This window comes from Eleginops maclovinus, chromosome 4, assembly GCF_036324505.1.
Source record: "Eleginops maclovinus isolate JMC-PN-2008 ecotype Puerto Natales chromosome 4, JC_Emac_rtc_rv5, whole genome shotgun sequence".
In the NCBI taxonomy this organism is placed as follows: domain Eukaryota; kingdom Metazoa; phylum Chordata; class Actinopteri; order Perciformes; family Eleginopidae; genus Eleginops; species Eleginops maclovinus.
In genome coordinates this window covers 27,633,830-27,646,935 of record NC_086352.1, presented here as the reverse complement: position 1 = coordinate 27,646,935, position 13,106 = coordinate 27,633,830, and the positions used below count along the sequence as shown (strand labels likewise).

General features: G+C 39.9%; 1 protein-coding gene across 1 annotated transcript; it reads right to left on the bottom strand.

The window, feature by feature from the left end:
- Positions 1-2,390: 2,390 nt before the first annotated feature.
- Positions 2,391-3,572, bottom strand: socs4 (suppressor of cytokine signaling 4). Its single transcript, XM_063882392.1, has one exon. The coding sequence runs from the start codon at positions 3,570-3,572 to the stop codon at positions 2,391-2,393; it is 1,182 nt and encodes a 393-aa protein (XP_063738462.1).
- Between the last annotated feature and the right edge of the window lie 9,534 nt (positions 3,573-13,106).

The window sequence follows — 13,106 nt, the reverse complement described above, 5'->3', positions numbered from 1 at the left end:
TAGGATTTAAACTTTCCTACATATCGACTCTTTAGTTGTTTTCATCTATGTTTGGAGATAGCCTGAGGTAACTGTTGCTGAAATGTAAGGCTTGAATGAATCACTTTAAGACATAAATTAGCTCCGTTTTGTGGCAAATATGTATCCTTGTGGCCCAAACCAGCCCTAATTCTAATCCTTAACAGTAAAAATGAAATTCACAAAAAATGTAAAAGAACCAGTCAAACAGCAAACCAGCCTTACTACTTCGGCATGTAGAAGTAAAACGCTGACATCTAAAAAGTACTGACACAAAATTTTTGGTGCCTGAAAACCTATTGACCGTATGATGAATATTCCATGCACTGCTTTGTATTCATACGTGTAACCAGAGGGCAGATTTACACTGGTGTTTGGAGGGAGGCTGAATGACACACAAAAATCTGAATTCCAGTACACTTATGAGGGGGGAAATAATCTTTTTCATGTCCTTATCTGTTCATTTGCTCGGCTGGAGCGCTGGCATTTAGAGGTGTCCTTTGCAGAAAGCGGGATGAATTGTTTTCAGAGCCTTACTTCAAAAGCAGCATTTTCCATACCATTAGCCTGTCGGACTGTGACACCGCCCTCAGCTGCAGCATGAACAGGCATGGATGGATAATAAGCATGACTTGAGCTGCACCGTTAAATTGGTCTAGAAATGACAACAAAAAAACTAAGACAGTCCAACAACAGAAGCAGTGTAAATGGCATTTATTGGTTTGTGTATCAGTGCAGTGAATACAATATATGCCTCAAGGGGCATTTTGAGAAAACTGCTTCATCCTATGGTATACTGTACTCGAGTCCATACAGTGGCCTTGAGAGTTTGGAGTAGTGCAGCTTAAGGAAACATATGCAAATAGAGAAAATACAAGCAACTACAGATACCATTGTCATCAATTTGTGCAGCATTTGAAGTACAACATATATTTTCTAGAAATATAGAAAAATAATAACATCTCAGAACAGCACTAAATTGAAGAAAACCGTTTCAAATACAGTTACAGAAACAAAACAATGTTTTCCTTTTTATGTATTCTGATTGCATTAATCAGATTTCATCTGTAAACAAAAGGCTAACTATAAAAATATTGGAAATTCTGAGAAATGATTCTGTTCTGCTCTGTTTGACTTACAGCATTTCTGTATTTGGTTGTTTGTTTTCATTTGCCTGTGTTTTTTTGTTTTTTTTTGCATTATTACTTTATTTGCAATGCGTTAAGCTTTTAAAGCCACCATAACTCCAACATGTTAACAGTCTTCCAATTGCAATTCTTGTGAAATGAGTATAGGCGACTGATTCATTTACAGAAGACCTCAGCTGAGACTGAACAGTAAAGAAGCAGCTAAATTGAGGAAAGAGAAGCGAAGCAGACAGCCTTCCCTCAAGCTCTGATCCGTGCAATTGTTCCACCATCTTGTGGCTGCAGAGAAGAATGCAGTCCCATTGAATGGGTTCAATTCCTCTTCATAAGAGGCCATGTTTGTTAAGAAGAACTGTTTAAAGCCATACATAGACAACACGCCTACCAAGTTATCACCAATTTCTCCTTTTCTGTCCCCATGTGTCTATTTGTCTCACAGACACTGCCACAGAGTAATTGAACTCATTTTTTTTAATAGTAGATAAAAGTAGTCCTCTCGTCTCATGATTGTCCGACTTAACTTTACACAAGGAGGTTAATATGGTTGACAGCCTCCGTCTTTTGAGGGAGGTGTGGCTAGAACCTTGTGGTTTGTTAGATTTTAACCAAGTTTAACAGGATTTATATGGCAAAGTTAGAGAGGACCACTCTTTTCAACTTTTTAAGAGTTCTTAAATGTTGTCTCGTTAGAAAGTTGATAAAGAATTAACAAGATTTACTAAATGCAGTTTCAGTCTCTCTACTGGCTCGTTTCAGGAAAACATTGAAAATGGTTCTCTCGCATTGAATTGAAGTCAAAAGGGGAAAATGCTCCAACTTCAAGAGTTAACATTGCAAAATAAGTGTTGGGGGCATGTGTGCCATTTTAGTCTCCGTGTACCTTGACCTTGGTTCCAGTAGCTATCCTAAAGGCAGATAGCATAAATCCAAGGTTTGGAACCATCTCTTTGAACTGAAGGAATACACATTTTGTCCAATTGGTCCTATAGTATAGCGATTCAGACCTTTAGAGAAGGGACTTTAGTTGTTCTCCCTCTTGATGCATCCAGATAAACAAACATCTTAAAGAACTCTCCAGTTCTTCACCTTTTAGACCTCAACAGCAGATCTTCACCAGCGAGACTGTTTGGAACTCAACGTCAATATGTTTGCCTCTTTGCCAAGAGAGCCTGCCTTTGCTTGTCCTTTCTTTGCCTTCCACAATACGAGGCCTGCTTTGGACTGTCAAACAGCGCAGGCCCCATCACACTTGATGTGGTACTGTCGGAGGTAGTCCCTGAGCTGGTAGGGCAGCATCAGGTTGTCTATGCCGTGGTAGGTGATGTGGCTACAGATCACAGTCCTGCACAGGTGCTGGAGGGTGAAAGGGAAGGTCCTTGGAAGCGGCCGGGAAAGGAGGGGTTCAAAGAAGAGGCAGGTGGCCGGGTCACTGTAGTGTCTCAGTAGTCCGGTCACACTGGGATCCCGGTACATGCACGGGTCACGCACATCAAAGCTGAAGCGTTTGTCGTTCTGCTCAATGCGTGCGTGCAGGGAGCGGCTGTAGCGGCGGAAGCTGACTGAGAAGAGAAACTCGTCCTGGGCTGAGTCTCGGAGCAGAAAGGTCCCCTCTGGTTTGCCCTCAAGCAGCTCCTCCGCCTCAAAGCGGTTCAACACACCCCAGTAACAGGAGCTGTTGTTGATCTGAAGAAGATCTGGAACAAGGATGTAGTCAGTATGGCCACAGCTGCCCTCTGCTCCTCCATGAGAACAAGAAGGGTCCCAGTCCTCGAGACTGGTGCCTCCAGGACCAGGAGAGCAGCAGATGTCATCCCAGGAGAGAGGGGTCATTGGTGGGGAGCTAGAGGAAGTTGAAACATTGGGTTTGAGAGGAGTCTCCATGTCCTTGAGGGCATTCTGGTGGGTTGCTTGATTTTTAATAAGGTGCCAACATCGGGCCAGTTCAGATTTGGGGGAGAAGGGACACTTTTCTTGCATGAGTTCTGAGACGTGGATCTTGCGTTTGGACCAGAAGAGCACTGAGAAGGGGCGTGAGGAACCTAGTGAATGGTGGTGATGATGATGGTGATGGTTAGAGCGCAGAGGAAAACACTGACCCACGGCATCCTGAAACTTTTGTCGCAGTGAGCGGTGGGACAAGGCCTTCCGACACACCACATCAATGTCTGCAGACGTCAATGCATCCCCAAGAGTGCTGCAGCTACACTTTCTCTCTCTGCGCCGCCTCGGACATGATGTTGACCGCACACCCAGCTCCTCCGTCCCCTCCACCTCTAGTCCTCCAGGAGTCGACCCGTTGCGAGAGCTCCGGGAGCGTTTCTTTCCCCGCCAAACATAACTGTCTGCACTCCAACTGCGGAGGCCACTTTTGGGACGAGTGTCTGAACCTCGTTTTTTCTCTGACATGGCTGCTTCCCTTCCTTGCTCTGTGACAAAATACAAAAAAAGGATGTCTGAGTCTAACAGTTTTATTGGAATCATATTAAAAACACATGAATACATCAAACTATGAATACATTAAAAATGTAGTCTAGTTTAGTCTAAAAGTGCTACAACTCTCTTGCGCTCCAAATCAATGGTTCCTTAATTATTTTACTTAAGCAATGTTCTAAAAAGGAACACTTCAAAAAACCTTCTCTCATCTTTGTGTGCAGGAATGCTTTCAGCTTATTTGTGCAAACTAGCAAGCCGATGCGGATCGCCTCTGGCAAACCATCAAAATAAAAATGAGTTCAGAAAATGGGTAAGTTCCCGTGAAAGACATTGGTCGACCTAACATCTGATCTACGCAGGCAACACAACTTCCTGCTTCATTCAGAGATGGTTCAGAATGAAAGTTTGGTAAACAGCTTACAAAGCTATTGTTTTAATACTTTAGTTATAGTCTGTTAATATTAAATTGGTCATGGCAGCAGTTATGTTTCTGAAAATACAAAAACAACAACTTAATAAAACGAAACAGCAAGAGATTTAACAACCAAGGCTGGTAATCATTTTCTGTTGTGTTGAACTCTTTGAAGATAAATAAAAGAGATTGTCCTACCTTGCAAACAGTGTCAGACATCCACATCCATGTTACAGCTAGCAGACATGTGTGACCCGCCTGCAGCCAGCTCAAGCTCCAACAGACAGCAGACGGTTTGCTTCCTATATAATTATGATGGCAAATCCCAGAGGGGGCAGCACCAGGGCCGGGTCTGAATGAATGAATGGAGGAAGGTGGAGCCAGAATGGGGGGGGGGGGGTTGTTTCAGGGTAATGGCAGTGAGATATCCTCTTTTCTCTCTCCTACATCCTCCTTTACAAGTTCATTGACAAATTCCATTTTGAAAGAAAAAGCCGGAGTGCATTTTTATTCACAAAGTGAATTATTTCTGCCTGTAATTATGTTCCAGGACACTGATTTGAGTTTTTAATTCCATCAGAGGCCCGTAGCTTTACTTAAAGCAACAAAGCACATTTCATGGCGAGCTTTTAAGTCTGTCTGCTGAGGATGCCAAACTAAAAGCAGATTATCCGTTAGGTTTAGCAGCAGCCTCTACACACTAGACGCTTTGGTAAAGAAGACTCTGTCTAATTAACAATTCAGCACAGTAGAGGAAACAACCAGGCGTTTTAAAAAGCTTCACTTATTGATTGAATAACCTTTGAATTTCCCAGTTAAAACTTCCAGCAAGTGCTGCTGAAAGGACTCATATGTCAAGGTGATGTCATCATACACACAGTGTGGATGACATTTTGGGAGATCTATAATTCATGAAACAAATAGCCTACATCTATCATACAAATAATATTACTCCCAGTGGTTCAGTGTGCGGGCGTGTGTGTGTGTTTCCATGTGTGTCCTCTCAGCTCTAACAGACAAGGGAAAGTCATCAATAAATGCCTGACATCTCAGATAATGTAGTGACACTCAACTTCCTCTTAACTGAATATTTAATGCTCTTCGCATTATCACACAACCCGGCAGAATGATAAGGCCACATGTTTCTGGCAAACAACCACATCAATTTATCTGATTCTAAAGAAAGGAGTAAAGAAACTGAAAGTAAACGGGCTGAATTTGCAGATTGGAAAGCTTCAGGGGAAAAAAACAGATCAAATAATTTAACAACTATTTCTATTGCTGAGCCATGAGGCTATAAATACTTCGTAATACTTTGAGCTAGATGCCAACACCAGCATGCTAATGTGCTCACAATGAAAACAGTGTGATGTTTAGCAGGTATGAATCATATTAAAGATAATAATAGAAACTTTTCTGCATCTTTTAATTCAAAGATGTAGCCCAAAAAAGATTTACAAAATAAAATTCAACACAATTTGAGGAAAAAATAACGGTTACATCAACTCAAATTAAAAGCCAAGTTAAATGAGGTCTTTCATTTTTTTATTACTGATTTCAAAAAGAAGAAAAAGAAATCAGAACAGTTTCATCTTTAATGACACAAAAAACGCCAAAAAGCCATCTGCTGTGTCACTGTCTGTACTTATTGTGTAATCTCATTACATCAAAAGAGGATTAATGTTACTAGGCAACACTTTCCTCATGTCACTCACAGATTCTCAGAAACTCAGCATTTCCGGCACTCTCCTTGAAACTCTCTTAAGCCTCTTCATTGAACGGCAGCACAAATTGATTTTGGACTTATTGATCAGGAAAAAACACAGAGAAACCAACAGTGTCAGATTACCACAGAGAGAGAGAGAGAGATGTGACAGTATATGAACAAACGATACAGAAAGTAGAAAAAAAATAACAAAAACAGAATCAATGAATATGTAAATATTCTTAATTTCAAATGTTTTATTGTTGGACAGGACTGAAATGTACCTTCTGAGTTTGTGTAAACTGGATTTTACTTCATTCATATCAGTTACAATATTGGACCATTGGCTTCCAATGTTTTTTAGGTGACAAACTACTGCTCATTTGTTTACATACTAAACTTTAATAATGTAGAATAATGTGAAGACAGCCTTCTAATATCAACTCTTAAGTATAAACTCTTATCTTTACTTTACAAAGAAGCTCAAACATATATGAGGAGCAATAATAAAGACGTTTTTTTCGAGTTTGTATTGGTGTTACACTTCAGAAAAAAGGGTTTTATTAAGAAGAAAACGGACCCTGTGTAAACCTTGGGATGTGTTTCCTTGTTGACTGCAGCTTCAGCCTATCACAGCCAGCAATATTGTTGTTACTTACTTGGCACTACCAAAGCCCTTGCTGAACTTAGTGTTATCAGCACCAATAATGCAAACAGATGGTTATGAGCCACAGAACTGAAATGCATGCTTAGTCCCATTGGGCTTAAACACATACTGTATAGCCTGCTCACATTTGCACACACGATATGATCTTAAACAGTGCGTCAGTAGGGTGTGATGCACAGTTTTACCCAGGAAGCGTGTCCTGCAGTGGGTGAAATCCAGTCGGCCCATTAACCTGCTGCAGCCAGGACTCGACCAGGGGCTCGTATCAGTCCACATTACAGAGGCATCGATCCCCGGAGTAGCCCAGCCGACAGGAGCGCTCCTGAATAATTGATGTAGCCCTGATTGAATTGAGACTCTACTCCGCTTGTATTTTTATACAAAGGCTAATACAGTTTTTTATTGACATTTATGCAGTCAGGAGGAATGAAACTACAAACTGTATTTGTTACTCTTTCAGAGGAAGTTTGTTTGTACTATATGAATCCATACAATACTACTTACTGTATACCTTTTCAAATGCCAGCTGAGGTGACCGTCACTACTTGGCAACTTTAATAATCCTTTTCATGACAACTTAAGTCATAATAAGCATTGTTTTTCAACAGACCTAAATGACCATTTTTTTCTGTAAAGATGGCCTGGTTGTAGTTGCCTGACTTTGACCATACAGTAACCTGGTGTTTCGCATAATCATCTTATATTGATGTTTTTGTGTGCTGATACTTTTTTCCTGACTAGCTAGCAGCACTTGAGTCAAAGCAAAGGAGGAGAGAATTTTGGGAAATAGGACACGCCTTTTGTTTCCAGACTCACCTGTCTGCATGTGGTTTGGATTTATTATATTCCAGGAAAGTCAGAGTCCAGATTAGGTTTTTATTGTTTTTTTGAATGATTAATGTGTACTTACATCTATGTCTACAGTATATAAATCATATGATCATGCTGCATTTTTAACCCTTTATGTGTGAGCGTCCGGCTTGAAACATTCAATCATTGTGTGTGTGTGTGTGTGTGTGTGTGTGTGTGTGTGTGTGTGTGTGTGTGTGTGTGTGTGTGTGTGTGTGTGTGTGTGTGTGTGTGTGTGTGTGTGTGTGTGTGTGTGTGTGTGTGTGTGTGTGTGTGTGTGTGTGTGTGTGTGTGTGTGTGTGTGTGTGTGTGTGTGTGTGTGTGTGTGGCAGGACTGTACAATCATGTGAATCACAGAGATGGTAAATCGAATCAGCAGGGAGTCTCTGGCTCCACTAGTCTCAGTTGTTTCCATTGATCTGTATCAGAAGACTCCTCTGACCAGCCACGCTGCACCTCTCACTTCATGAACCACAGGGTCTCGTTTCATCTCACTCAGAGAAATATTCCACCATTTTTTATGTCTATGCAGCAACCCGAGCTGACCAACATTAGCCTCTAAGCAAAGTAGATGTTTGACTTAAAAATGACCTTCAGTGGAGTTCTTTTGATCACAACTACCTTTTTATCATTGCTTCTGCTTTAGGAAATGTATTTGCAAAAATTGGTTTGAAGCTATAGTTTGCTACACTGCCCGGCCAAAAAAAAGGTCACAAGCCTGTGGGGGGCAGTGCTATGATCTGGGGTTGCTGCAGTTGGTCTGGTCTAGGTTCAGCAACGTTATGTGCCCAAAGAATGAGGTCAGCTGACTACCTGAATATACTGAATGACCAGGTTATTCCATCAATGGATGTTTTCTTCCCTGATGGCACATTTTCCATGCCTTCTAAGTTTCTTCTATACATTAATATCTGCCTAAATGTGTAATCAATATGATGTATGTTTATTTACCACTGATATTATAACTTAAAGTAAAAGTTTTGAGTTGCATGTATAGTATACTCTGAAGAGTTTAGGCTTTGTATGACAATTCCTCGATAGGAGTTAACTAAAAAACATTTGGCCAGTGAGGAACTGGTGTTTTAATGGAGTAATCCCGTTTGCGAGACCACCAAGTTTAAAAAAAATAATCTTTCTTGTCCCTTTTCTCCATTCTTGTTTTGTATTTTCTTTTGTCCTTTTCTTATTTCAGTCCTTCTCCTATTCTGGTATTCAAGCCTCAGATGGTAACTTCTTTACTTTCAAGTACCGCTACTCTGTAGTACTGCACCTTTCAGTTAGGTACTTAAGGATTTGAGTGATTCTTCCACATATTAAGATGATACATGTTTGGGTGTATCATCTGCAGGTTGTTTTGTATCCATTAAGATTCAGACGGGCTCGGATATTCATCTGCTGACATGTGAGCTGCTGTATCGACTTTCCTCAGGGGAGATTTATTTATGCCTGCAGCCGCTCCACTTCCCGCAAGCAAGGTGCATTCAGAGGTTTCTCCTCTCCGTCATGTTAGAGAGAGCGTAACCTAAGCCAGGCTGGTCACTGGACCTATTGGACTCAGCACACACACACATTGGTATATGGATACTCACACAAGTGCATCTTCTATTTATATACAGTGTATGCATGTTCCTGCAGTGGCAGATAGCAGTCCAAAAGGTTGACTATGTTTTAGGCTATGGTACGCTAAGAGGTAGGAAGTTGAGTCAGATTTAAAATTCTAGTGGAAATGTAAAGTTTTTATATATTTTTGATTTGCAAAAATGTACAGGATGTTGTTTTCCCCATAGAAAATGGTTCCACACCTCCAGATGGCTGCACAGTACTGCATTAAAACTTCACATTGGACTCTTTGAGTGTTTGACTCTGTGATGATCACTGCAACATCTTTATTTTCCTTTCACTGCTGTTTCAAGACAGCAGGATGTGAGTCGACACTGTTGTAAAAGACGCCCTGACAGGACATCACTGCCTGAATCAATATTAAGAGGAAGAAGAGGATGGAACTCCAACTAGATAACATAATTATTCCGTATTACCGCCGCGTGTCACCGAATCATAAGCACACAAGGAGGCACAAATCTAGTTAGTTAGCATCATGCTTATATTTCCAAGGAAATATACACCCTCGCCTTAAGACTCACACTTTGTTCAGCATGCTTTTAAAAGTATCATTCCCTTTCAACATACAGTTTGAACATGTTTATTCTCTTGTAGCTTGAAAGATGTAAAAGTTATTTCACATCATCCAACATTATTTTGTTGAAAAATCGGGCCTTATGATATATGCTGCACACATATGGCTTAAGAGAAATTCTTCATAGTGTCAAAGTATTTCTTTAACTTATATGAGCTTCAAAACCAGATTAAAATCATGGTTATATGAATAAAGTTTCCCAGTAAAACCTTAAAAAGAGTTAGATGTAATCACGGTTAGTCGTGTGGAATCAGAAATTCAGGAAAAATATTTCAGAGCCATGACTTTGAAAAACTGAAGTTCATACCTCAATTGCATGTGCATCGATTCAACTCCATCACCCTATTTAATGATATTCACTTCCTTCCTGTGCAGAAGGTTACTATGTTTTTAACTGTAATTATGTGGCACTGTATTGATTGTAGAATGGAAGTTCAGTTTCCTGTCAAACCCTCAAGGGGGGGTCAGAAGTCAGAGGTCAGTCAGCTAAGAACCATGTCACTGGTCCAGATGCCCAGATTTCCCCCCTTTGGCTCTGAAAAAATGCATATTATTGCAAGTTTACAGGTGCACTCGCACTTTAGAATCTATAATAGTTACTGTTCCTATTAGTGACAGACGGGCCCTGAGGTAAATGTATGATTTGTGAAATGGGCCGATAAATAAAACTGACCTGATTCCTCTCTAGAGGGGGATGCAGCATTTGTGTCACCATACTGCTGTCAATGAAAGCTGTAAAAGACTGAACTACAGAGAAAATCAAAGAAGACATCTTAACCCATTTGCAGTGAAAAGTGTATTTCAAGATCAAGACTGAGGTGTAGTGGAGTGAAGGTATGGACAGACTGTTAAAGGTCCCCAGGGGGAAATACATTTTGCTTTGGTTAGTGCCATGCTGACAGACAGTAAATATATAGACAAAGTATAAAGACAAAAGATGATCATAAAAGACTAATCATAAAAGAATGCAATCTCTTTCCTAACAACTATCAGTGTCACCAGTGACTGACCTTTATGGCAGTCTGACTTTCTTAATTACACTTCAGCAGACCAACATTAGAAGATACAGTTAAAGGAAAAGCAGCCGCAAGGTTTGCTGTGTTCAGTCGTAAACCGCAGGCTGAGTGTTGTTTGACTGAGGATAAAACCGAGTACCTTTTGGAAGCTCTTACTTGAAGCATGACATCTTATACTGCTGAACCCCTTCATAAGAACAAAGTTTAGTTGCCCCAAATTTGACCAGTGCTCAGTGGAGCAGGGGAGGCTGCAACAGTTTTAGATCTCCATGCATGTTTGTTGGACAGTGAGGGAGTGACCACCAGAAAACCCCCCCTGACAGCCTCCCTGTCTCTCTGCAGTTTATCGGCCTGCTCACATCCTGCCTGTCTCCTGGCCTCTAATGCACGGAGGAGAGAGCACAGGGAGGGGATCATTTGAAAAGGCGTGTTTGTCTCTTGCTAGTCATCTAAACACTTGAAAAAAAAAGCTCAGGAAATCAATAGCAGAGAGGAGAAATTCCTGAAACTGTGTCTGTGCACATAGCTTGTCTTACAGCAGAGTGTGAGCCCCATGACAAACATGTTAGCATACAGAGGCATGAAAGATGGTCCTGGTCAGCTTTGGAGCTCAGCTGGTTTGTCTCATGAGTGGCCTAAATTTAGCTGTAGGAAAATTTGGTTTCAAAATTGTTAGCTATCAACTCGTAAAGCATTTATTTATTTCTATTAATGACTAAAATTAAAGAGTTACACAGAGAAATCAGAATGCCGCTTCAGCGCAGAAGCTCAGCAAAATGGACCTCAAATATAAATAGTAAATTTACTAACGTACTAAATGGCTCCTTCCATGGTGTTGAATGCTATATTATTCTGTTTTGTTATTTTACTAATCAATATACCCAAGAGCATTTTATTGTTATAGATCATCAGGAAAACAGGACTTAAGTAGATTTATAGTCGACCAGGTTTGCTAATATGTTAACCATAACAGCTTTTTACAAGTACTAATAAAAGTATATATATATTTTTATTTAGACGTTTATTGATCAGGGACAAACGCATTAAACATTATTTCATATGAAATACAAAACAGATGTCATGCATACTAGTTTCTAGCCAAAGCTAATTTGCAACCCCTTACCCTGGTTAGGCTTTTAAAACAGAGTTCATGAGCAAAATTAAAAACAGTACAGAAACATTAATAAACAAAACATATAGACAGAGACAAAATCGATACATAAACAATAGTCAAAAACACAAAACATGAAGGGCAGGACACTAAACAAGTACAGTAGGATATAAAAGTCAATGTTCACTGGTTTGTTTCAGTTTCAGCCATTGTTTTAGTTCGGTGTTAAAAGCCTTGAGCTCTGTCAATGTTTTTATTGCAGGTGGTAATGTATTCCATAGGTTGGCACCTATTACTGAGAAGGATGACTGTCCGAATGTTGTGCTGCGTTTCACTATTCTACAATTATTGCTTGTTACACTCCTAGTTCTAATTCCACTGTTTTGTTTGTTTACTAGTTGGCAGAGTATTTCTGGAGCAAGGTTGTTCACACACTTGAAAGTCAGTTTTAAGAATGAGAGGCCTAGAAAACTGTCAAAACTTAAAAGATTATGTTTCTTGATAATTTGGCAATAGTGCCACCTAGCAGGTTTATTATCCATTAGTGCCTGTTTATATAATGACCTAATTGGTGCCAGTGTTGTTTGATTAGCTTGACCCCAAACGGTTGTACAATATGATAAATGGGAGAATATCATTGCATGCATGAATTGCTGTGCTGTCTTAAGGGGTATATATTGTCTAATCAGACGAAAGCAGTTTGAAATGGTTTTGACAGTTTTACACAGACTCTTTACATGTGGCTCAAACTTCAATTGAGAGTGTAAAATGATACCTAAAAATTTGAACTCGTCTACTTGGTCTATCTCTATCTCAATAATATGATACTGTCACCTTGTTTTGTAGGTTTTCTGCCCACTTATAATAATAAATGGAATCAGCCTTATTAATTTGCATTTACGCTGAAGCATTCATCCAAAGCAACTAGAAATTTGCCCAAGAATAACAATAATCATGGAAATAGATTAACTGCATCAACCATGCTTTGTTATGTGATTTCTATAAAAAACAGGACACATGCCGGTACCTGATGCTCTGCAGTAAAACACACTGCCTTCACTGTTTCTGTGTGTCAATGAACAGAATGTATAAGCTGACATTCAAATATAAAGTGATGAACCATGCTGTCTTTTAGCAGCAGACAAAAATCTCCCTGTTCTCTTAAGGTCTGTTCACTGTCATCATCACCAGGTGGAGGTTATAAAACTTTAGGAGAGCAGACTGCCATCCTCTGGTAGTTTAACAAGGGACAGTAAGGGGATACTTAATGATCAGTGTTGTGAGTTGTCTCAGGGAAATATAATTTCAATGGGCTCAAAAATAGGCTGATACAGTCCTGAAATTTACCAAAAAAGGGGAAACTAATTTAGAATTGGTGAAAAACAGACTTTGTTTGCTAACTGTATGCAGTAGATGGCAGCAGTGAGACATGACAAGGGCATTTTTACAGGCATAGAAACAATAATGTGAAATGCATTCACTGCTGAAAGAGTTATATGTGATAAACTCTGTCCATATGTGTCATTTATTTGCTTTTGCCAACATCAATTATT